This window comes from Parus major, chromosome 2 (assembly GCF_001522545.3).
Source record: "Parus major isolate Abel chromosome 2, Parus_major1.1, whole genome shotgun sequence".
Classification (NCBI taxonomy): domain Eukaryota; kingdom Metazoa; phylum Chordata; class Aves; order Passeriformes; family Paridae; genus Parus; species Parus major.
The window spans coordinates 47,330,648-47,355,939 of NC_031769.1; the positions used below are offsets into that span (position 1 = coordinate 47,330,648).

The following is a 25,292-nucleotide window of genomic DNA, read 5'->3' on the forward strand; positions in this document are numbered from 1 at the left end:
GTGGCTGGTTGATTGATTTTCTATTGTATTTTCACAATAACATCAATCATGCCTAGATCCCTTCTCTGTGGTGACCAGAGGCATGACCCAAGGGAATGACCTGACGTTTTGTTAGAGGAGGCTTAGGCTGGGTATAAGAAAAAGGTTCTTTACCCAGAGTCTGGGGCTGGGCACTGGAACAGGCTCTCCAGGGAAGTGGTCACAGCACCAGCCTGACAGAGTTCAAGAGGCATTTGACAACGCTCTTGGGCACATGGTGTGACTCTTGGGGGGTCCTGTGCAGGGCCGGGAGCTGGACTCGATTATCCTTCCAACTCATAATTCTGTGATTTTCTGGTGCTAATCCCTGCAAAATTAAGGACTGCGCTATGAAAAGACACAAGTGAAATCCGGGCGAACGACAGCCAACCAGTCCCTCTGCTCGTTCCGACGGCTCCAGTACAGCTTGGGAGTGTTGACGCTCAGAGACAAGAGCCTTATCTATGGGCCGCCCCCTCTGCCTCGGCCTGGGCTCAGCCCCCAGCACCGCCTGTGCCCCGAGCCCCCCAACAGCGGGGGCGGGCGGGGTGGCGGTGCGGGCCGCATCCCCGCTCCGTGAGGCAGCGGGGGCCGGGCCGGGCCCGCCGCATCCCCGCTCCGGGAGGGAGGGGAGGGAGGCCGGGCCGGGCCCGCCGCATCCCCGCTCCGGGAGGGAGGGGAGGCCGGGCCGGGCCCGCCGCATCCCCGCTCCGGGAGGGAGGGGAGGGAGGGCAGGCCGGGCCCGCCGCATCCCCGCTCCGGGAGGGAGGGGAGGCCGGGCCGGGCCCGCCCCCTGCGGCCGGGCCCCGCCCCGCCCGTCCCCGCGGCCTGCGGCGCTGCCCGGTGCGGCGGGGCCGTCTGAGGGGCCGGAGCGACGCGCCGGGTGAGCTCGCTGCCGCCTCGCCCGGAGCGGGGGGCCAGGGGAGCGCAGGGGGAACAGGCCGACAGGGATGCGGGGCGTGTTGCCGGCAGAGGGGCGGCGGGACCGCCGGTGTGGCCCGGCCCGGTCCTCCCTTCCTTTCTCTTCCCTTCTCTCCCTTCCCTTTCCCCACTTCCACCCCTGCCGGTGCCGCCGCTTTCTCCGGGGAGGGCGCGGGTTTGTCCCCCTCGGTACGCAGCCCTCTGACCCGGCTGGGGCGAGGGGGGGCCGGGAGAGGAAGAGGAAGAGGAGGAAGGAGGAGGAAGAAGGCGATCACGTGCGGGAGGCGGGCGGAGCGGGGCGGGGGTCTGTTTCTGGGAAGGGGATCTCTCTCCGGGAAGGAGGCGCCTACGGCGCTCGGGGATGCTCAGCGGGCAGGGCCGCCTCTCCCACATGCCCGGCGCCTCTCCTTTTGCTGGCGGGGCCGGAGGAGGTTTGCTTTTCTCTGTCTTTGCGATCCTAGCCCAGAAAATCCATCCTCACGGAGATACGGCGACCTGCTTGTTCTGCTGGTAACGGTGTGAGCGAGCCGGGCCCTGTGAACCCCCGGCTTCCATAGCGGGAAAATGTTAATTTTAGCGTCGGGCTGAATTTAGGCAGCTTCGGAGAGGCACTGCCTGTGTTCAGCATCCGAATTTAAAGTGGGTCATTCATTGCTGAGGTGCAGCGTTTTTGATCTGTGTTGAGGTTGTCGCCGGTACGTCTGCAGGGAGAGCTGGTTAAACCCTCAGCATTTGGTCTCCAGCAGCAGTTCAAGTTACTCATTGATGGAGTGCTAACACTCAGCAGTTCCCAATTCGCTGTAGTCAGGTGTAAGTAGACACAGTTGTCAACTTTAACCTGGAAAATATTCACCACAAATACTAAACTTGCTTAAAGTTTCTTTCTTTGTTTGTTTGTTTTTAAATTGTGTTAGTATGCTTAAAGGCATAAGACCGTCACTGTATTTTGCACAAAGTTGTCAATGCTTTTTACTGTGCACATTTGTCATTCTGGTTTACATAATATCTACATATTATTTCTATTGTGTTGAATATTAATTGCTGTGAAAGTTGTCATTTTGTGCTGGAAATCGTAGTGTTTTGGGGCATTATTAGTGAATCCAACATTTTGAGAAGGCTCATTTCTATTTATAAGTCCATAGTGGTGCTACTATTTTTAGTAGATGTTTTTCATCAGCTTTGCAGTTTTAAGTAGGCCAGATGCAAAGTGATTTAAGGCTTGTTTATTTGTTTGTTGATGGTGTTCAGGGACAGATACTTTTCATAAAATGCACCACTGATCCTCTTGTTGTGGCACAAATCCATAATTTTAAGTATTTTTTTGTTTGTTTTTCATGTGTTATTCATCATTTTTCAGGATGAATGTTGCTTTCTATAGACTTGGTATGTTGAGAAAGACATATATGACCTTTTAACCACACTGGAATTTGTGAAATACTAAACTTGGGTCAGATGGATTAGGCATTCTTTTGGGTGCATTTGGGCCTGAGTGTAGTTGTCTTGATGCAATGTGGTCTAATTTTCACAAATTCTCAAGTGTTTAGCCATTATTTTTTCAAAGTGAGTTTAGCGCAATTGTTCTAGGCCTTTATTCATGAGAAAGAACGGATTTAGACTTTAACATACTAATCTTTATCAGAGCATCAGAGCTTAATGTGCAGTTATTAAAACATCTTTGTTAAAATGTTTTACTGGGCCAAACAATTTCTAGTAAGCACAACTAATGTATTTCTCTCAGTGAATTAAGTCAGCATGAGCAATATTAACAGCGATTTTGCAGAAGGTATTGATGACATGGTAATGGTAAATCACACTTGTGATAACATGGACTCTGATTTCTCATGGTTAGGCAACAGCATCCAGGAACTCAGATGAGTCATTTTGAAGGATCACAGATTTGTTGCTTGTTAAACATTCTCTAATTTAACTGTATGTGCTAAATATCTGTTCTTAATTTGGAATCGTTAGCAACATTGTTAAAAGACAATTTGTACATTACCTCTCTGCCTTGCTGTCTTAAATTCAGCTAGGAGTAGAATTAAAAATGAAAAGTTGAAAAAAATAATCTTAGAATGAAAAAGAACCAGCTGGATATCTTCTAATGACATTATGCTTTTCATATTAAGTTCAGCTACTCAGTTATCAGCTGAAGCCCTAAAATAGCATTGCTTCAGACCTCAGGAGTTAATTTCTATCTTGCACTGACAGAAAAATTAGATAAATCATGTGAAGGTGTGTTAAAATTAGTATTTTCTTCTGAAGGTTCAGCTGTAAGTCTTTCTAGAACTTGTTGCTGCTTGGACTAGGTAATTGTTTTCTTACAATGTCCTCTAAGAAGAAAAATAGAGAGAATGCAAAACTTGAAACTTCCTTTTGTTTTGAAGCACCTTCAAGAGCTGTAAAAAAGGAGTTAAGAGTGAAAAAAAAAATCTTACAAAAGTTTATCCTGTTCTGAAATGGATGTCAGTTTCTTGAAATGCTCTTTTCTTTAAGAACTCTGAAGAATTTTCAGGGGTTGTTCACCTGGAATAAATTTCTGCACCATTTTGTGGAATAGTTTTTGAGGGAGTGACAGAATCTTAAGTGTTTCTCACTAATACATTAAATGCCTGAGCTATTTCAGGGAGAGTCCCACAATTCTGTGCTAGCAAAGGAATAGCTTTTCTTGTCCAAGTAGTATCTGGCTAGCAGCCTTGGGACATGTTTTTGTTGTTGATTTGGGAAAAAAACCAAATAAACTTGTAGGAATAGTCAGTATTATAAACCAGTATCATGCTTGATGTTTGAGGCAATCATTGAGCTGTTTGGCATCTTTAAAAAATTGTGTTTTATACTTAGAGAAATGCAGATGTGATAAAACAGATAAAACAGCTTTTGATATCTAAATGTGTTTTTTTACCCAGAATTAACTCTGAGAAACTGAATGAGTTAAGCCCTTATTGCTTATTTGGTATTTAATGGAGAAAGTTTGCTATGAAATCTTGATTCTGTGATGTAGGGTGGGCTACAAAGTCAGCTTCAGAGAGCAGGTAACAGATGTGAAGAAGAGTTTGTACCAGATTCGTTGGAGGTTTTTTAACTGTCTTTCCCTTATTTTTGTATCACTTCCCTTTTATGCTGACCTTTCCCTCCCTGCTTTTGCAAGAAATCATTAGCATCTTATTTTTTCTTTATATCTTTTATTGCATACAGGTATTGCTTGTGACTGTATGTGTATGTATACATAAAACATACAAAAATACTACATACATGCATTATAGCTGTGACGAGCTGACTGTATTAAACCTTAAAATCTTGATGTAGTTTCAGGTCTTTGGCAAGATTAGTCCAGAATGTTTAAACCAAAAGAAAGGGTTAATTTATTTTTAAGAAAACTTTAGTTTTGATAATTAATTAAATAAGAGTTAGGATTGAATGATCTTCCATGTCCATTCCAATCCACAGCATTTTCTGATTCTATGAAGTGTCTACTATCAGTTGGAATGTATAGGTTGTAAATAGGATGATACATTGCCAGTTCTATAACTCTCTCTGTGTTCGAAGGACCTGATAGTGATAACATGCACAGAATTCAGTTTTGTAGTTGCAATGCTTAAGTATGTTGACTGCCCCTGAAATCTGAGGCAGACCTTTGGAACATGTTATGATGCTTCCTTTTTGTTAGCTTTTAGTATTTTCTTAAAATAGAATAGAGTTGCATGTTAGCTCAGTTGTTCAAAGCATGGTTCTAATAATGCCAGGGCACAGGTTTGATCCCTGTACGGGCCATTCATTCTGGTTTGAGCTAATTTTGAATGTAAAAGTCTGAGATATGCTGTTAAGAAGGAGTCCAGAGGGGAGGAGATGATGGAGTTGAAAGGAAGGATTCTGATTTATGATTATGATAATTCTGATGCCAAATTTACAATCTGTTTACTCTGCCATTTTTCTCAGCTCTTGTAGAATAAGAAATGAAGTGTTTGGAAAAGGACAATAGTGTTTTGCAGGACATGGCTCAGTAGCAGGGATTCTTCAGCTTCAGGCAAAACTAGTCCAAGGTTGGAACATTTCAATTTGACTTTCTGAATCTATGAGCCTCACTCTTGGGATGGAGAAAGGTGACACTGCTGTTTCCTCAGATATTCTACTAACCTAAAAACTGTATTTACTTTTTTTTTTTTTTCTCCTTTTGACCTCCTTACAATGGTCTGAGAGAAATATTATTCAGTATAAATGTGTGCAATTGTCCTGTTACTTTTGCTAGGTCACCGTTGGAGCATAGGAAATTGGGGAAACATTTTTCTCAAGGAAACTGAGGGTTTGTTGTTTTGGTTTTGTTTTTACATGGACAAGTTACCCATGGTAGGAACTGCTACTTCAGGGTGAAGCAGAGCTAGTCTAGTTCTGAACACTCAGATAAAGCCAAATTCTTTGTAAGGAGCTCTCTTCTGTATGCTGGTAATCGTGCCCTGCCCCTCCAGTGGGAAACTTTCCCAGTCTTTAAATGTGTTACATATTTGTAACTTGTAATTCCTGCTGTGTTGCCTAATTGAAAAGCTAGGATATTGCCAAGCACTCTGCAGTATCTTCTGCTTATGTTCGGGGAATTTTGTGGGTGTGCATCAGTTTGAATTTTTCAGTCTTACTTTGATTAAAGTATCTGGCCCAGGTTTGGGGTTCTTTTGGTGGTGGTGCTTTGGTTTGTTGGTTTGGTGTTTTTTAAATATCCCTTCGTATTTACTCGGGAACATTTGTTTTGAACAGAACAGTACTTCAGACCATGTTTTTAAAGGCTTTAAAACATTAAAATGTTTCTGAGGCAATGATGTGTTACAGCTAGAGACAGAATGGGTGCAGCTTGGAAGAGATTTAAGTGCCCTACAGGAGCAGTGACTATCAGGAGGTCACTAGTAATGTATCCACTACAAGCGGATTTCAGGAAAATTAGTTCTTGCAGTTATATAAACAGAAGAGGAGCAGAGTGTGTCAGCAGAGTGGGTTTCTTCATTTATAGTGGAAAATTGTAAAAAATGTGTGCAGGTAAGCTTTGGAGGCAGTTTCCAGCTCTTTGGGATTTTTTTCCCTCCGATTTATAATCAGCATTACTTTATCTTCATAGGAATTAGTTTTATCTGTGTTGGCTCTTAATCGGGGTGTGTGCTGGTACTGTCAGAAAACACACTGAGAGAATTCTGCTAACACTCCTGAAGGTTAATACAGCTTCATAGAGAAATTGTCAGTTTCTTGGGCTTCCAGTATGGAGTCTTTACAGATAATTGTATATTCTGTCCACATGTTGGCTAGGGCAATTTGTGTCTATGCCTAGATAAAGCGTGAAGTTGGGCTTCATGATGGTGACAGAGAAAACAGAGGTTCAAGACCGTTTTTCTTTAGGTATGTTAAAATTGTCTGAAACTGTCTTTAAGTATAACTTCAAAATTTGAATGTTATATAGTGTATGTATGAACTGTTCTTATGAGAAATTTGTGCCATGTAGTGTGTTGCTACAGAATAACGGGTAATGTAAGCAGCAATGTCAGCCCTTTAATCAGAAAATAACTCCTTTGGTGAGGAACTGTCATGTTTTATTTGTCTCCCTATGAGGAAAGGTTTTAGCAAGGAAATGTTGGGGGTTTTTTGTCTTGTTTTGTTTTGTTTTGTTGGGTTTTTTTTCTTTTTGCTATGAGTGAAAATAGCTGTTTTTTCAGTGTCAGGTTTTCTACTACCCATAGTTTTCACAGTACTTGACCACTATATTGGCCATGTCAGCCTATTTTACTCATTGGGAGAAGAAGAAATATTTTCATGTTATTTTTTTAACATTCACAGAAAAGCTGTTTATGTTAGGAATTTTTGGACCCTATTTGGCGTTGTCAGGGCACATAAAATAAGTATCCTAGGTGTTCAGTATGTTGCAACAGCAGCTGTGACACAATGTTACATTATGTGCCTAGTTACTTTATGCAAACTTCTCTGATACTTTAGCCTAAATTGGCATTGCCTTTTCCAAATTGCCTCCATGTGACACTTTAAGTTTTGATTTTGCTGAGCTGCTGATAGCTTTTGAGTAAGCCTTTTTTTTTAATCACATCTGTTATCTCTTCTCAGTTAAATTCTGCTCTGTGGTTTGGTTTTTTTATTGGTAAGAAAAACGTATCATATATAGTGCTGCTGCCCATTTATGATACAGAAATTTAGTAAACAAAAATAGTTTAAACCAGGGACAATAAACTGGAAGAATATGGGTAGAATAATGGTAGAAAAGAGAAGTAGCATTCTCATGTTGTGTGTCTAAGATATGTGTAAAATTGACACACACAGTGTGTGCCATCTGCTTCTGTCAGTATGAATGAAAATTATATTAATTGTAAATGTAGCTTGAAATCATGGGCAAGCTCTCACTATGTATTGCTTAAGTCCTTATTAGAGTTTGAGGGAAGGACTGCAGTCCTAATCTTGATAATTTTAATTCCTTTGCTTTTCGCTTATTATACTAGCTAATACTATTAATAAGTGTAAAATCTGCATTTCACCAGAAATTTTGAGAATTTAATTCTCTGGAAGTTTGAGTTATAGCCATAATAATTAAGTGGTTAATAAAAAAGGCAAAAAAAGCAAACCACGCCTTTCATTTAAATAGATACAAACTCTGGGGGCTTTCTTTCCAGGAAAAATATGCCACTGTTGTCTATGACTTTGAATAGGTCAGCATAACAAACTTACTTAGCTAAATATTTTAGTGATAGATGAGTGAATATGTGCAGTTATGAAGAAAACAAAAAAACAAAACAAAAATCTTACATCTTTTGAAATCAGGGGAGGCAAGAAGAAAGTATATCACAAATAGACTAATATGGATTCTTATTTCAGAACTTTTATTTCCCTCTTAAATGTTTTGACACTTCAATAAGCTTGTGGATTCTGCCATTTCACCTGCCTAGGAGATGAAGGGAAAGTGGTGAATATCGTTTTCCTGGATTTTATTAAGGCATTTGATACTGTACCTCCCACATCCTTCTGAAGATGTCTGACTGTGAAGTGAGCAGGCAGATGGTGTGCTGGAAGAACTGGCTGAAGGGCAGGGCTCAAAGGGCTATAGGGAATGGGGCTACAGCTGGCTGGAGACCAGTCACCAGTGGTGTTCCTCAGGGCTCAATCCCGAGGCTAGTTCTGTTCAAAGTTTTTCTCAGTGATCTGGAGGCAGGAGTCAAATTCACTGTTAGCAAGTTTGCTGATGGTGCTAAAGTGGGAGGTGCTGTTGCCTGTCAAGGGACAAGAGGCCTTGCAGAGGGGAATGGATGGATTGGAGTGCTGATAGTGTGAAACTGAACAAGAACAAATGCCAGACTCTGCACCTGGGATTGATCAATACCTTCCACAAGTACAAATTTGAAGAGGAGTGGCTAGGGAGCAGCACCACAGAAATGAGTCTGGGGATGCTGTCTGACAGCAGGCTCAAAGTCAGCAGTGGCAAACCTTCAAATACAGCACAACCAGCTGGTCAAAAGGAGTGATCATCCCACTCTATTTAGCACTGCTGCCTTTCTCTGTGCCTTTCTGGGCCCCAAATTTAAAAGGGATGTGAAGGTCCTTAAATGTGTGCAAGAGGAGGGCACTGAAGCTGAAGAGCTAGAAGTAATGCACTGTGAGAAGCAGCTGACGAAAGAAGGCTGAGGGGTGACCACACTGTTGTCTGCAGCTTCCTGAGAAGGCAAAGTGGAGAGGGAGGTTGCTGATCTCTTCTCAGTAGCACCCAGTACAAAGGCATGTGGGAATGGCTGAAAGCTGCTTCAATAAGGGCAGGTTCAGACTTCACATGAGGAAGCATTTCTTTATCAAAAGTGTTGTCAAACCATGGAAGAGTTTTCTTTGAGAAGGGGTTGATGCCTCAAGCCTGTCAGCATTTAAGAGGCATTTGGGCATTGGCCCTAATGCCATACTTAAATCTTTGGTCAGCCCTGAAGCGGTGAGGCAGTTGGATAAGGTGACTGTTTTCTGTCCTTTTCAGCTGAATACTCTATTCTATTCTGCACTCATGATGAGTCAAATAACAATAAGACTGTTATTTGCTGAAATGCCAGGGATTTTTTTAGCTTTGAAAACACTTTCAAAAACAAGTAACACAAGAGATATAGTGGAAACAGGATTTTATTTTTCTGACTCTTTCAGAACAGATGTTCACAAGCATTATCACAATGTCAGGTGTAGCCAAGAGCAGGCTTGTTGCTGCTGAAGATGAATACATCACACGGACACAGGTCGAGGTGTGGTGAAAAGAAGAGAAAGTTTATTTTTCCTCCCAGGATTTATGGGCTTCTGACCACGGCCAGGGATTGGATGGTCAGGATAACACTTTCCCACTGCATTGGCCATAAGAAATGCCCATCAGAAGACATGTAACAGAAAGAATGTACACATATCTATGTTTGCAGTTACTGTCCTGGGAAAATCTTTAGAAAACCATGTCAGCAAGCTCAGAAGCTGAGTTTTCAGGGTGACACAGGCTAATTCAATCCTCAGTTTAGCTTGAAAAACCATCACTTGAAGTCTGGCAAAAGAAAGAGAGCTACAGAACATTTGCAAATCCCCTACATCTTGTGGAGAGCCATTTGCTAGTGGGACTGCATGAGGAAAGCAGATTTCTGTCTCACTCATGTGTCTCTTGTGACAAGGAGTTAATGGCACAATTTGTGTCCCACACATTTGCTATGAGCTCCACCTCTCCAGGCAAGTTTGCCCATAGAGTTTCTTGGAATATTCTGAATTACGGGCTGTTTATCTTCCTGATGAGTGTCCTTCACCCAGGCTCTACAGAAAATGAACATGCTGATCTCTAAACATCACTTCTTCATAGGACATATTTGTTTTGACCACACATCCTTCCTGAACCCTGCCATATAGAATAGCCCAAACAATGGAACTGCCTGGAGCCAAAAGAAGTTGTGCCAGGTGAACCCAGCCTCCTTCAAATCAGAGGCAGACACTGGGTCAAGCCACAGCAGTCTTGAAAATATGTTAGTGATATTGTAAAAGCACCCTGAAAATTATCTAAAATATTAACCTTTACCAGAAACAGAAAAGTTGATAACTGACTGGTGCACAAAGAAGGCTCTTTTTAGGAAAAAAAAAACCCTCGAAGTTGTAGGAATGACTTTCTCTTTTTATTTGATAATGAATTTTTTTCAGGCTGAATTAGCATTTGGCTTTCAAACACCCAAACCCCAAACATTCTCACACCTGGTTTATATTTTTTTTTTCTCTAATTCTCAATGACTTTGGTTTTTATAAAGAACAATAGCCAACATCATGTATCACTTTGTATGCAAAAACACAAATAATGTGGCAGCATGAATTGAAGCCAAGCAGTTCCTGCTTCCTGAAGAGCAAGAATAAGGATCAGTATCAGTCACATGCAAAGGAATTGTGTGGTATTTTCAAAAGTATGACACATCTTAATGACACGCCTCTTTTGCCCTCCTAAGCTTGTTCCTCCACATGGCCAGGGATGCATGAAAAGCACTCCTGTGCCTGCCTGGTGCTTGTATTGCCCACATGGAGTGCTGAAAAGTGGCAGCTCCTCATGGGGCTGCAAGCCTGGAACCTTTCCAAGCACAGGCTGTTTTGCACAAGCAAGAACCCCGGAGAAATGGAGCCATGGGGAGAGCAGAGCTCACTCCCACTGCAAACTTGCCATAGACAAGAGAGCCAGGGCATGATTGGTGCTTTGGAAGTGCAAGGGAGGAGAAATATTGCTGCTGGTAATGTTGAGATGGGTATGAAAGTGTCTGGCCTTTCCAGTCACTGTACAACACTAAAAGGGAAGTGTTGTATTTTAATAGTCCCCACATGCCTATAAGACAGCTGCCAAAAAGGATTTAAGATTTTTTTTTTGTGCACCCACCTGAAACCATCTGAGAATGTTGCTGTGATGAAATGACTGATTATGTAGTTCAGGTATAAAGGAACTTTTTATTTTAATTAATGAAAGAAACTTTGGGAAACAATCCTCTAGCACACAGTGATTAATTCAGTTTTCAGAGCTCTTGCAGAAAGCAACTATGTCTGTTCAGTTAAAGAATCACAACATTTTGATGCTAGTTTAGTTTGACAAGAGAGGCCCTGCCACGTACCAAACATGGATCTCACAGTCAGCAGGAAGAACAAGACTAGGGACAAATTCCTTTGCTGTGAGTATCCAGTCTAGAGGTCTTTGAGGCAAAAAACAGTCTGTCAGTAGCAAGGATTTCAGAGTACACGGAATTTATAAGCTGAATCTGACATTTTGAGTCATGCTTGAACACAAACTGGTAGCCAGTGCATTTAAGACCATGCTTTTCTCTTTGCAGAGGGCCCCACAAATGGATGCTGAACTAGCACATTCTGAAACAGTTCACTCTGGCTGTACTAATTGCATTCCCATACTGTACTCTATTTAGTAGTAATCCAGACTGGAAGTAACAGCTTCCTATATAATTGGCACTGAGAGCCACATCAAAATAAATATTTTTGCCAATGTAGATGGAAATTTCTTTGGAGGTTCAGGTGTTACTTGTAATATTTTTTTTTGTTTTTATTTTTAAGTATGGCCACTGATGGCCTTGAGGTTTGTGTCTCGTCCCAGATGTTTTAATATGGGCTGCTGTTACGTAGCAGAACACTTTAGTGTGAGGGTTTTCAGTACAAAGCAAGTGCTGTTTACAGCACTGGAGTGCAGCGATTGTGCTCACACCCTCGGGTTCAGGTGGCCCAAAGTTCACTGTGGTGCTCAAGGCACCTGACCAAACACACACCCATACATCTTCCTCCTCTACAGCCCTTTGCCAGCCATGTTTTAGGCAGCTGCTGTGGAAACAAAGAAGGAAGATTTAAAAGTGCATTGTGCTTGTCCACCCTTGCCTGGTGCTTTGAGTTCCCTAAAGGCTGTTCTGTGTGACTTGACCTTAGGCACTGATCATCCCTGACTGGCCTGTGTCTTCCTCAGCTGGGGGATGTGTGTTCTGGCAGCTCCCAGCACCACCTTTACTTTTCCTCTGTGTCCTTGTATCCTCCCTTGTGTTTGCTTAGTGGTATGTTACAGGGCCCCTGTAACACAAAGCCTGTTGGGCTTTGACTGATGGTGTTCTTGCATCCTTGGAGTTGAAACGCTGTTGAAAGACAGGAGTGGGAAGAATTTCTCTATCTCTTGCCATTTACGGAAACACAATCCACCCAGGAGGAGGCAGACTTTTGTTCTTGAATTTGAAAAAGCTCTTCCCCTCGGTGTTACAAAAACTTGTCTGATGTGGTTTGTACTGCAGGATATATAGCTTAATCATCTGAGCATTTTGAATAAAATTAAATTTTCTATGTGTTTCCATTAAACTTTTGTGACCTTCTGAGTCCACCCTTTCTAGAAGCTTTAATTGGAAAAATATTCTCATGGAGGATTTGGGTGAATCATGCATCAAACTGCTCCAGTTTTATAGGAAATTCAGCCTGAAAAATCTTTTAAAAGCCTTGTAGTCAGAAGAGACTTAGGGTAATTGCATTACCTTTAACCATTAGTTACACAAACTTTTTTCACGGAGAAACTGTCTGGAAATGTAAGTTGCTATAGCAGCTGAATCTACAGAGCAAATATCAGTGTATATCTTTTATAGAATGATTACTACACTGTTCAGGGATTTTAATGGACTTTTAATCTTTTGTTACTGTCAGCTCTGGATGAGCTATTAGCTAACACTACCATTTTTCAGGAAGTGTATGTGGAAGGTCCTTTAAGTTGTCTTCCTATTTATTGGGAGCATTTAAATCAGTATTGAAAATCTTAAGGGATGCATAACATCATTCTTTTTGTTCATTCTATTCAATGATCTCACTCTAACAGCATGGAGAAACAATCCTTCTAAATCTAGACAGTGCTCTCTTATTTCAAATGGCCTTATTGAACATTAATTCTCTTGCTTCACAAATCCTCTGAGATGAAGAGGAACTCGAGTCTGTGTCAGAAACAATTTTGGGGGCCTACTTGCCTAATTCTCTTAGTCATCAGTTTAGCAAAAAGAGAACTGACCTTGTAAGGTGAAAGTATCTCTCGGAATTATGGAGGTTTGGTGACTAATTTTTTGTTTGTTTGTTTAGAAATTCTTCCTGTATGGATCAGCTTTCTAGTGATGGTGAAACTGGGAGAAGACCACTCTAAGCAAACGCAGGATGAATCGGGTCCCAGCTGATACAGAAAATGCTCACAGTAGCAGTGTGGAATCTTGTCCTTCCTTGCGGGATGTCCACTCCATCAACCCAACGCAGCTGATGGCAAGGATTGAGTCATATGAAGGCAGGGAGAAGAAAGGCATATCAGATGTCAGAAGGACTTTCTGTTTGTTTGTTACATTTGATCTTTTATTCATAACCTTACTGTGGATAATAGAATTAAATGTGAGTGTCATTTCAGTACCTACCCTTAGACACTATATTAAGTACTTATTCACTTCAGAGATGGTTAAAAAGTTGCTCCTTTCTATCCAAAATTATGTTATTTGTATCTGTTTAAGTTTTAGCAGCTTATTACTTTAAGCTTCCATGAATACAGTACCTACTCAACTGCATCTACTTTTATTCATTAGCATACATGTTTATCTTATTATGAAACCTTTAGATATTCCTGTAGTCTGTGAACCATGCTGAAAAAAACATTGGAAATCCAGTACAGTCATCAGGCATCAAATAAACAAAAATGTTAGTGTATGTCTTTGAATTTAGTAAGAAGTGTGAATTCTAACAGGATTGAAGGCTCTGCCTTCTGAGTAACTTTAAGTCAGTGATATTTCACTGAGTTGTTAGTCCCTTTTTATGGCCAAAATTTTCTTTTGTTCTGATGTATTTTCTTTGATGTAAACTTGGTGTGTTATACATTATGGATGTCAGGGTATATTTAAACAACAGAAACTCCCACAGTTGCCACCTTTTAACTCCAGCATTTGTAATCTGGAAAATGAGGCTGTTCTCCTAAAATTTCCAGAATGCAACAGGATAGATCATTTGTTATTTCATAAGTAGCATCCTAGTTCTTGAGCTGAGTTTTAAGCTATAATCTAGTTTGCATTTAAGAAAGGACATACTAAGGAGGAATTCCTTTTTGAGAAAGAAAGTTCTTGAGTAAATGTTTTTTATCAGCATTTCTTTACGATATGAATAACCTTGGTTATTAATTTACATTATGACACTTCAGGAGCTGTCTGTTTAATAGTGTACCGATACAATGAAAAATACTCATTCTGATTTAATTTGAGAAAGCAGATTTTGCTTGCCTGAATGATGTAATTTTGGGACTAGATTTTCTGTTTTCTCTCTAGGTGGAAATATGGTTGTAGCTTAGTGTTCTGATGCAGTTCTTTTTTAGGCCAGTTTCTCAACAGCTTGCACTACCAAGAGGAGTAGAGTGGGTTTATCTCTCTTGTTGAAGTTTCAGAGTACAGATTTTCACTTGAGTGCTCTTAGAATATTGAAGACTGAATAGAAAATGCTACCAATTCATGATACCATGTTGTTTAATTTTGAATGCTGCAGTATTAAGGGACCTCAAGATCACAGCAATTGTAAAGAGCTCTATTTTCAGGACAACGTATTATGAACTGGTGTCCTATACTGCTACATGTCAGCAAGAATAAAAACAAGGATTTTGTCATTGAAAGCCAATGATATTAGAAGCTAAAATTTGATATCTGGGATCTGACATGTGCTTAGGTTTTTTGTTCTGTTTTTCTTTTAATTGCTTTGTTTGCTGGGAAGTTAAGTAGTATTGTGTTAGGACTGTAATTGGTACATAAATAAAGGGTCAGAATTGCTATGAGAGTTCCTGTAAACACTTTGTTTCCACTTTGTTGCCATTATCCAGTTTCCTTAGGTGTAGTGTAGTTTATCATTAAATGCTTCAGGGAATAGTTCCATGGCATTTTGAGGAAAAATCAAGGCTTTCATGGTTCTCTGTTTGTCCTTATGTTAACATGGTGCTCACACAGTCACACAGTGATGAACAGCTTGCAGTGGGAGAAGTTGATCTTCCTTATTTATGCTGGAAACAGATAATCACACTTGATGCAGCAGAGCAACCAAGGGAAAGCTGTATTTAGAAAGTGGTTTGTTAGGTAGCCATAGAAGGGAGGGAGAGGAGAAGAAATAGAAGAAATTCTGAGTTGGAGTTACTAGTCTAAGGAAAACTGTCCAGCCGTATAGTTGGAAAAGTATGGAAGTGTGTAGAATTGTATTGCTTTGAGATAGTGAGCATATGTTGTTGGTGTTCTTTGGTAGCTCCTTTCCTTAAAAAGATGAAAGTAGTCAAACTCAATATTAAAGCCTTCTGTTGGTGTTGTTATACATAACTATTTCAAGCAGTGCCTAATTATGGAATTTCATATTAAATACAATGGGAGATGGACACTGAGGTTTTTCATTATCGAATAAGATAGATACTCCTCTTGTTCTCTGAGCCAATACACCTTAAATTATTTTCTTACAAGGTCAGTTTGACAGTAGAATCCTTCTACTGGAAAGAAACATGGTGGCTAAGGAAGATGTAGTTTTAAATCTCATCAGGAAATGGAAGAATTAAACTTGAATATTAGTTATTTGTGTGAGATTAATAGTTGCAGCTTTTGCATTTTTTACTGTGGATCTTTTGGCTCAGCTTTCTTAACAAATCATGTGAGGGCTGATAAGGAAGAGATCTGAAGTATGAATTCAGTTTCTGTTCTGTTTCCCATTTGCTAACACATGACTAACTAGAGCTGGGTTATGGTTGGCTTTTTGATCAGCTGGTTTGATCCTCCTTATAAGAGGTAAACTGTTTTGTGAGTTTGTGTAACAGAACTTAACATTTAATCATTTATTCCTCCCTCAATAACTTGTTTGCTTTTATTTTGGGACAGCCTTAAATGTAGCTTGCCTAGATCAGATGATAATCCTAGATGTTTTCACTCAGAAAAGTCTATGTAAACTTGAAAAACAACAGTAGTTTTGACATTATCATTTTTGACAGACTTCTCTTCTGTATTTAGTTTAATTATCTTTTTGTATAGCAGCAGGGAATTATTAGTTTTACTCTTGGTATTTGTGCATATTTTGTTTTCTGAAGCTGTATGTATTGTTGTTCCTTTATAGGTAAAAGGAGGCATTGAGACTACCTTAGAGAAAGAAGTTCTACATTATGACTACTCTTCATCATATTTTGATATATTTGTAAGTGTTCTCAAAAAAAGAAAAAGGAGCAGCAAAAGTATAGTTTTCTCATTCCTCCTTTCACAGATGTTCCTAGTTTCAGTCTTGTGAAAGGGTTGATCTTTTGATTATTTAAACCAGGAGGGGAAAGTTTCACCCATCTAGGGGTTGCCCAGTCCTGCTCTGGCTCACGGAGCCTGTGGATAGAAATACTTATGGCTAATCAATTTGCATCTTTAGCTTTGGGGTGCATGGAAAAGCAGATGGAAAACCCAGTGAAGAATGTGACTTTGATGTGACATAAGGTCATCTCTAGCTCTAAAATAGTTTTGATTAAACTGAAGTTTTTGTCCTTCCTTGGGCAGAAGGTGGCTGCAGTGAGGAGAGACTTGTTCCCAGGGTGGCCTGCATAGGGCAGGTTTTTCAGAGTTCTGTGTTTTAACTCAAAAAGTAAAAAGAGCTGACATGAAGTATGATTCTCCTTTGCTATGTAAAAGTACCTTAAGCACATAAGAGGAACTCTATTGCATTAGAAAAGTTTTTCTTTAAGCAAAGCTGTAGCTCCGTAGTTGCAATGCATTTTGCACTGCACAGCCCAAGTAAAAGCTGTTTCTTTACAGTTCTTCTAAAGGGCAAGATTCTTGACCTACCAGATCTTCTTTGCCTTGCAGAGATGGTTTGGTATCAGCCATCTTATGCTGATGACCATATCCAGAATCCATCTTTGAAACTGGTATAAAACCCATCCTTCTGCATTGGACATCTGCTGTGTCAAATGAACTTATGCACTAGATTCAAAAATTTTATAAGCCAGCAAACTGTGCTCCTCCTCCCTTTCTCATTGTTTTGCTGGCAGGTTCTCTGTGATATACCATATTGCAGAAGGCAAAAAATGTTATCTGTAAATGTTTATGCTCTGGAAATTATTTTACCCTGTAGGTGAACCAAGGCTTAAGAACATGTAATGGAAAATAATGGACTTTAATGATATTATATTCCTTGGGAAGGGACTAGAACTTTAAATTTTGCAGAATTATTTGTGGGTTTTTATAGGATTTCCTCTGTTTATACAATATGTTTGCATAAGATTAAATGGGTTTATCATACTTCTGGCCATGGCTGTCTTTGATTTATCTTCATTTTTAAGCATTTGTTTCACACTTTTTCAGTTCTGAACACATCTTTTAAAACAAGTTGGAGACAATCTACTATCAAAAAATAAACAGGGAAATTGAAGCCTGATTTAGAGATCTTGTCTGTCTGCTATTGATTTAATTTTTTGGCCTACAAATACCATAACTTACTTTTCTCTACTGCCAGATCTGCTATTGTAGGCAGCTACATAAAGAATAATTGATGCAATGTTAATATTTCACAAAATACTGGAAGTATAGTATCACACCGCTAAGATCAATAAGATGCACAGTGATGCGCAAGGTATTTGCTGGATTAACTGCATCCAGATTTAACTATTTAGATTCCAGTCAGGTAAAATGATCATGAGCACACTTTGTGTATAGCTTTCTTATGTTTCTAACTTATTTGTGGAGTGGCACATGCTTGCATATTTGAGCCTGTGTAGGCATGTGGATGTTGCCATTTGCTTTACAAATGAGAAATTACCTTCTGTTTCTGTTTTGTAAGGACACATTCAAATTTGTTTCTTGGTAACTTATGCTGTCCTGTTTTTTTACAAGTAGTCAGTATTTTCAGTGAGCTGAGAATATTGTGGTTCTTCTGTGTTCTGAATTAACCAACCAATATTTTTTCCTCTCTCTATAGCTACTGGCAGTCTTTCGGTTTAAGGTGTTAATACTTGCATATGCAATGTGCAGACTGCGCCATTGGTGGGCAATAGCTGTGAGTAGTAGCCAAGCATAATGGAGTTTTTCCTAGAATGGATCAAGCAGACAAAAGTTTAGATGCCTCTTAACACTTGTATGTTAAGAATCATCTTGATGGTGTATATATAAAAATTTGTTGTACAGTAACAAATTAAAAAATTGTTTTCTGGAAGATTTTCAGCCTAAAGGCAAGATTTTAATAGCACAGTGGGTGTGGTTCTTATTAGGTATCATGTTAATACAAATTGAAGATTTATTTTTCCAGTATGTATGACTAGTCATAACTGCTTGTTACCTCTGAGACTTGTTAATTAATGTTGGAAATATATTTGCATTTGTAATAGTGAACCTTCTTCAAAAACAAGAATTAGCATTATTGTGCCAGAGATCCAGGTGTCCATTAAGTCCCACATTCTTTAGAAAGTTTTAGGTGCCACCCATTGAACACTAGCACCTGCATTGCTTCATGCTCCAATAAGAAATGCTGAATATGCATCCCTTCTTAAAAAGGAAGGTCTCAAGAACTGTAGGCAACCACAGCAGGTTTTGGAGCCAGTATCTTTAATGCAGCTGTACAGTGTGGATGACAAAGAATGCAAAATTTGGTGAAAAATGTATGCTTCATCAATACTATAGGTTGTAATACAATAGGTTTATTCCTGGCTTAGTGCTTTGTAAATCAGACTTTTTTTTTTCTCCTTACACTGTAGTAGGTGCATTTAGAACATGTTCATGTGTAACTTTCTTCAAGTGAGTAGCATGCAGTTTGCTTAATTCTCTGAGACTACATCCCAAGATTTTTGTAGAATGTGTTACTAGCATGGCACAAACACATTTATAATGGTAGCCGCCGCTCTGATTGTGCTTATATTTAAATGCATGCCTCTTAAAAGTCCTTGCTCTTAGTTGTGTAGTTCTAGAGTATTTCTTAATCCTCCACCTTGATGTCTTTGTTTGTGAGGTGGTGAGAGTGAGCCCATCATGGTAGCAAGTATTTAGATACATAAAGCTTCACTGAGGGTTTTGCCAAAGCCTTGAATCTTAACATCCTACCTGTGATTGACAGAAGTTGGTTCTGCGGTTTTTCTAAGAATTGCTGGACCCAAATGCACTACAAGATATAGAGGCCTTGCTTATATGAACAGTACTTGTTCACTGCTTTTTCAGATTTTGGGGATTTTTAGGTATTTTATCCAGCATGATAATTCTTTAAAATATATCAGGGAGTATCAAGTCTTCAAAAAAAATACATTTTTCAAAATACCACTTCATGAATTAAAATATTTATTCCAATTTACTCCCACAAGGATGTTTTGTTGTTTAAAATGGATATTTTGATTTGGATGGTAGTGAAAAGCATTTGGAACAAGTGCTGTTTGCTTTTTTCCCAAAATACAGAAATAGTTGGGGTTTTTTTAAGGGACTTGATGAATAAAGTACACTATCTTCATTATACAGTAAGATCACAATTTACATAACTCAGGCAGTTTAGTTTCTACACAAACTTTATCTGCTATGTGGAAATCAATGGAGGTGTTTGTAATAAAAGTTATCTTTTATAAGGTTATTTTAATAGCACTTTAAGTTGATTGTATCATGTTTGTTACATTTTATTAATCTGTGTGATCTTGCTGTTGCCAGTAAATATTTAAAGTTGCAACTAATAGATAATGGCAGAAATAAAAAACTAAATCCATTTATTGGTTTTTCTGTCTGTCTTTTTCAGTTTACAACAGCAGTGACCAGTGCCTTTTTATTAGCAAAAGTAATTATTTCACAGGTATATATTCTAATCAAATATCTGTTTTACTTTTTTTTTTTTTTCTTAAAAGCAAGATTCTTCAGAGTAATTTTTGTAATGTTTTCTTTTTTTCTAGCTGTTCTCACAGGGTGCTTTTGGCTATGTGCTGCCCATCATATCCTTCATACTTGCCTGGATTGAAACTTGGTTCCTGGACTTTAAAGTGTTACCACAAGAAGCTGAAGAAGAAAATAGTAAGCTTGTGATATTTCCCATCAATCACTGCAGTTGGCAACATTTGATCCCGTTTTAACTGGCATAAGAATGCTTTAAGCTTCTCAAATTATATCAAATAACATGATTTTTTCCTCTTTGGGAAAGGAACATATGCCTTCAAAGAAGTCAGGTTTTAATTAATTCAGGGGAGCAAAGTTAAAAGTTAGAAGGGCCAGATCAGCAATTTATGAAGCACTTGGGAATGTGTTTAACTTTGTATGCTTGAGATATGAAAATTTAACTGGCTTGGGCTTGTAAAACTTTATTTTTTGGGTCTATAAGTATCTGGCTTCTCTTTTAGGAAGAGTAGGCACAAAAACTAATTCAATGTCACTAACTCTTCTTTTGAGGTGGAAAGGGAAAAGCAAAGAAGTGTTGTGGACAGTCTGTTTCATGCCTAGGCAGAATGAGACCAGAACAAGTATGAATTTCAACCTTTGAGATGAGGCACCAGGTCATCTGACACTCAATATATTCAGCTAAATGGAAGAAATCCACTGTTTCGGTTGAAAGAGTACTTACAGATGTTTGTGAGTTTCAACAGCAGGAGAGTAATTATACAGCCAACCTGTTATTTATGCATCATTACCTGAAATACAGTCTGAAACTCTTGGAAAGGCATGTTTATCTGTTAAGTAAATCAAAAAACTTTACATGGGCATGGATGCCTCCACTTTTTGTGCTCTGAATTCAGTCTTTCTACTTTGATCCCTTCCCTCTTCTTTTTAATTGGTCTGAGCAAGAAGTTGGTTAAATGAGAACAGTGGATTTTGCCTGGAGAAAAAGAAATCTGGAGTAACGTTTTTTGTCTTATGAGGGGATGAGAAAATGCAGCTGCATCACAGAGTTATCACAATAGATAAGAAATATAACCAGTTCAGAGACTTGAATTTTCTCATATTGAATATTCATAGACAAAATATTCCATACATACACATGCAAATAGTTCATGAAGGTTGCAGAAGGTGAGTATGGTGAGACAGACAGGTGAAAGTAAAAAAAGCAGGCCATTAGTGAAGGGTCATAGTAGCAAAGAGAGAAAATAATTCATTTGGTTATGCATGGCATCTCACTGATCATTAAAAATATATTTCAGAAGTCTTAGGCAGTGAATATTGATGAATATGACAACCTAACCATGTAAGTGCACATAGTAGAAGGAAAGATTCCTTAATTCATGTGTGCAATATCTCTGTTTTGCTGGAATATGTCACCTTAGTTGCCAGCATTTAAATAGAAGATATAAATTGATTGTTGATGATCTTTTAAAATATATTTATTTAAAGAAGTAACTGGTTAGGAATGCTAATATAATACATCAGTCTTAAAGATTCTTCATCAGTATTTGATCTTTAAGATTTTATATGCCAGCATCGAGGAATTATTTTTGGTTTTCTTGTTTGTTTGTTTGTTTTTTAGGATTTTTGATAGCACAGGATGCTTCAGAACGAGCAGCTCTTCTTCACCCAGGAGTCCTCTCTGATGGGCAGTTCTATTCTCCTCCTGAGTCTGTAGCAGGTAGTTACATTTGCTTAGAAAAAGATTTTCATATTCACTTTACACTCCTGCGTATTTCACACCCTTCAAGAGGGGAAGGGAAAAAATACATTTTTGTTTTTAAATAAAAATTGTGTTTATCATCCTAAAATGCAAGATTCTTTTTTGCTGAGTAATTCAGTTTCATTACTACCTCTCAGATGAGTTACAATACACATGATTAGTATATATTCTGACTAAAATCAAGGTAAACCTGAAATAACCACAACTGAAAGGAGACAGTTATGGTTTGCTTCTGCTATTGATGATCCTTATGGGTCCCTTTCAGCTTGAAATGTTCTGTGATCTCTTACTTCCCTGCAATAGCACTATTGAATCTAGCCTAAACATGGAGCTTTATACTGTCTTAGGATAGACAATGAATCTGAAACTTCTATAAGTCAAACTGAAATTTCAATCAGAGCTTTTTTTCTTTCCTCTTAACCAAAAGAAAAAGCCTTCTATCTATAAAAAGGCTCACCTATCTGGTTAAATCAAATCAGTGGGTAATGTAAAGTGCATCTTAACTCTGCATATCATGTGCTTTGTCTAGTTGAGATATGAGCTGCTTAAATCAAAAATAAATGTAAATACTGCAAGATTCAAGAATATGTCTCCAGCATTTCAAGGAAATAAGTAGTTTCTTAATGGATTGAATCAATTTGAGTCACCTGAGAATGCACTGGGAACCCTGAAATCCTGTATCAGTGTTTCTGCCCTAAAATGTAAACCTCCTTTGCAAAGCTATGCTGTATATTGCCATATAATTAAAATAATACTTTCTAGTTGCTACAGGTAAGTTTGTCTATCTTGCATTATAGTTACACATGTTGGTGATACTTTACATTTTAATATCTGCCTCTGGTTTCTAAACTGTGCCGAGTATCTTGGTTCAGTGAATGACTTCGAGCTCCATCTAGGGGTCACAGAGCATTAGTGTCGAGTATAGCCAATGATTCAGAGTGAAAATGAATTTTAGCTAAAACTATGGGTCTGCTTTAAGGAATAATGGAAGTATTGTACTGGGCTCAGCTGTTCAGCCTGGGTTTTGTGAGGTTTTTTATCAACAGAATACAGAGTGTGAGAGGAAGTGTAAGTGGAGCTACCATGTTTTTCTAGACATTGTGGCTGGGTCAGTGTTGTTTGTGCAGTGAGGTGTTGTGTGTCAGCATGCACGTGTTGACTGTAGGTGTGCCATTAGTTTCAGCTTTCTCCAGGTCTGCCCTGACTGCCAAGTATATTTTAAGCACCCTTTATGGGTATGAGACGCAAAAGAAGCAATCAGATTAATATATTTGGGCTAAGACACACTGGTAGTCACCAAGTGAACCAAGTGAAATATAGATATTGGATAATGTAGAGTAAAAATATCTAATAATTAAAATTTTTCTTCAAAAATCTGCATTTCTTTCTGAGAAGACAAACTGTAAATTGTTCTAAGAGAGCAATTTTTGGTCACTTTGCCCATACATATTGATTTGACAAATATTTAGAGATAAACTATCCCCTGTGATCATGCAGCAGGGAATAAACCTCTCTGCTGACATGGCAACATTTCTAAAATCTTTGCTTTTAGGAGGTGATGTTTAAAATCAGCTCTGTTGGAATTTTCGGTGTATTTATCTCTTTCTTTAATTTCTTGAAGCTATAGGTATCTGGGGATATACCCTGGAGCCATTTCTTTATATGGGGTGACCCTTCATCTTTGACGTTGGTTACTTGGTAACCAAGTAACCAAGTCAATTCTGGACAAATTGAGGTAACCAAGTCAATTCTGGAGGTAGCAAGTGAAAAATCAGGCTGGAAAGAGTAAATTTATTCAGTTTCTGTATAATTTGAGCTTCAAAATGTGGCAGATACGCTATTCCAAGAAATGAAAGGCATTAAGATTAATTTTTCCAAAAAAAAATAAACACTTTTGTATCTTTTAACTCTCCTCAACTAATCTACAGCGTTCTTGTCTTCCTTTTCAGGTTCTGATGAAGATTCTGAAGAAAAGCAAGACAGTGAAAAGCCAATTGTATAGCAAATAAGAAAAAGCAGGTAAGTTCCTTTGTGTAAAACCTGAATATTGCTAAAGATAGGGTTTTTTCTTCCTGGTTCCTTTCCAAACAAATTAAATGGTGTGTTAACTCTTAAGAGTTCATAATTTTTGAACTCAGTCTGTCTCTCATAACAGCGTTCAAGAAGGAATCCTGCCAAGCTCTTGAGAGTCTGGAGTTGGGCTCTACATTTATTTTCTGGTTGTCCTGGAAAGAACATTGGTGGACCAAATGTGTAAAAGCTCCTTTTCTTGGCAGCAGAGAGATATACTTCTTTGGAGATGAAAGCACATAATCCTAGGAAGAGGTTTTCTTTGGTTTAAATCTAGGACAAGTATGCCTGAAGATTTAATAGGCAAGCGTGCTTAGATATTCTCAGTCTGTTTAATACTACAAATGGGTTACACTGCAGCAGCCTCATAAGATTTTTGTAGTGTACTTTGTTTAAATATGAGATTATTTCCTTATTTTGGAAATCACTTAATTTACTTCTGGAATTAAAATGAAAGCCCCATGCTTTCACTTCACTACTCACAGCAAAGCTCAAGCTAGGGGAGGTATTAAATGTTCTTGAGAAGCTGAAATTTCTGATTTGAAGCCTTCTAGTGCTCACCTGGAAGAGTGAGAACACCTTTTCTTTTCAGCCTCCCTGTTTATAGTATCTGTTTTCTTTACTCCCATCTTCATTCATCCTAATTTATGTGATCTGTTGCAGAAAGAAAATCTGCAGAAAGTTGCAGTGTGGAAACTGGCAACAGAGTCTGTGGCTGACTTGCTGGTAGAGCTGCTGACAGGAGTATATACTTGTTAGAAAGTAAAGGGAATGGTTCCCATGTACTGTAATACCTCATGAAGATGTACCTTGTTGACATATGTATATTAGGTTGCCTCCCAGGTGGTATGAAAGTATTTGTCCACAATGTATTTTATTATTCAGTGATTCCTGAAGTTGATCTTCTAATGACTAGGTAATTACTGCAAAGTGTTGTCTTGTGTACCTAATCAAGAGACTGGTAATATAATGAAGTAAAACTTCTCTGTGGTGGAAGTATATTTAATAATTGTTGGGTCTCACTAGATAAAATTATTTTATGTTATTGCAATTTGCCATTAGTTTATGTTTACTTTTTTTAACTCCATGCATTTTTTTTTAATGGATATGTTCACTTTCTAAAATAAAAATGTTAAAACATGAGAAATGCATTATGATATTTCATCGCTTTGTCATTGGAAAAATCTGCATTTACCACTCCTGTATATGTGGGGCAATAAGGACTCCGGTTTGCATAGATTTTGTGCAAAATGTGTTACAGTATAGTTTGCCTGTAGGGAGGTTATGTTAGTGATAATGGCACATCACTTCTTTCTTGCATTGGCTTCAGCATACTCTTCCTAAAGTTCTCTTCTCTAATTGCTGAATGAAAATATAAGCCAGGACCAAGTTTATCCCTTACATCACTTCAGACTAGGCAAGACCTGTTTCAGGGGATGCAGGTAAGAATAAACTATCAGAAGAAAGAGAAATTCAAGCTGTCATTGTCAGTGTTGGAACATTCCTAACCAAGGATGTGGAGCATCTCTTATGAGGAGTGACTGCAGGCACTGGGCCTGTTTAGTCTAGGGAAGAGAAGACTGAGAGGGGATCTCGTTAAAGCAGATAAAATATCTCCAAGGCAGGTGCTAAGAGGATGGTGCCACTCTTTTTGGTTGTGCCCAGAGATCAGACAAGGAGCAGTGACT

General features: G+C 38.9%; 1 protein-coding gene across 4 annotated transcripts; it reads left to right on the forward strand.

Annotated features, from left to right (window-relative positions):
• Positions 1-817: 817 nt before the first annotated feature.
• STARD3NL (STARD3 N-terminal like) lies at positions 818-24,587 on the forward strand. Of its 4 annotated transcripts, none has more exons than XM_015618321.3 (9): positions 818-901; positions 13,039-13,335; positions 16,057-16,134; positions 17,896-17,973; positions 19,684-19,737; positions 19,835-19,952; positions 21,394-21,492; positions 23,484-23,553; positions 24,268-24,587. In XM_015618321.3, the coding sequence occupies exons 2-8, from the start codon at positions 13,111-13,113 to the stop codon at positions 23,534-23,536; spliced, it is 705 nt and encodes a 234-aa protein (XP_015473807.1). In that variant the 5' UTR covers positions 818-901; positions 13,039-13,110; the 3' UTR covers positions 23,537-23,553; positions 24,268-24,587. The 4 variants fall into 4 exon arrangements, with proteins under 4 accessions (XP_015473807.1, XP_015473809.1, XP_018861227.1 ...); XM_019005682.2 differs by lacking the exon at positions 818-901 and adding an exon at positions 1,241-1,370; XM_015618322.3 differs by lacking the exon at positions 818-901 and adding an exon at positions 1,483-1,749.
• The last annotated feature ends 705 nt before the right edge of the window (positions 24,588-25,292 follow it).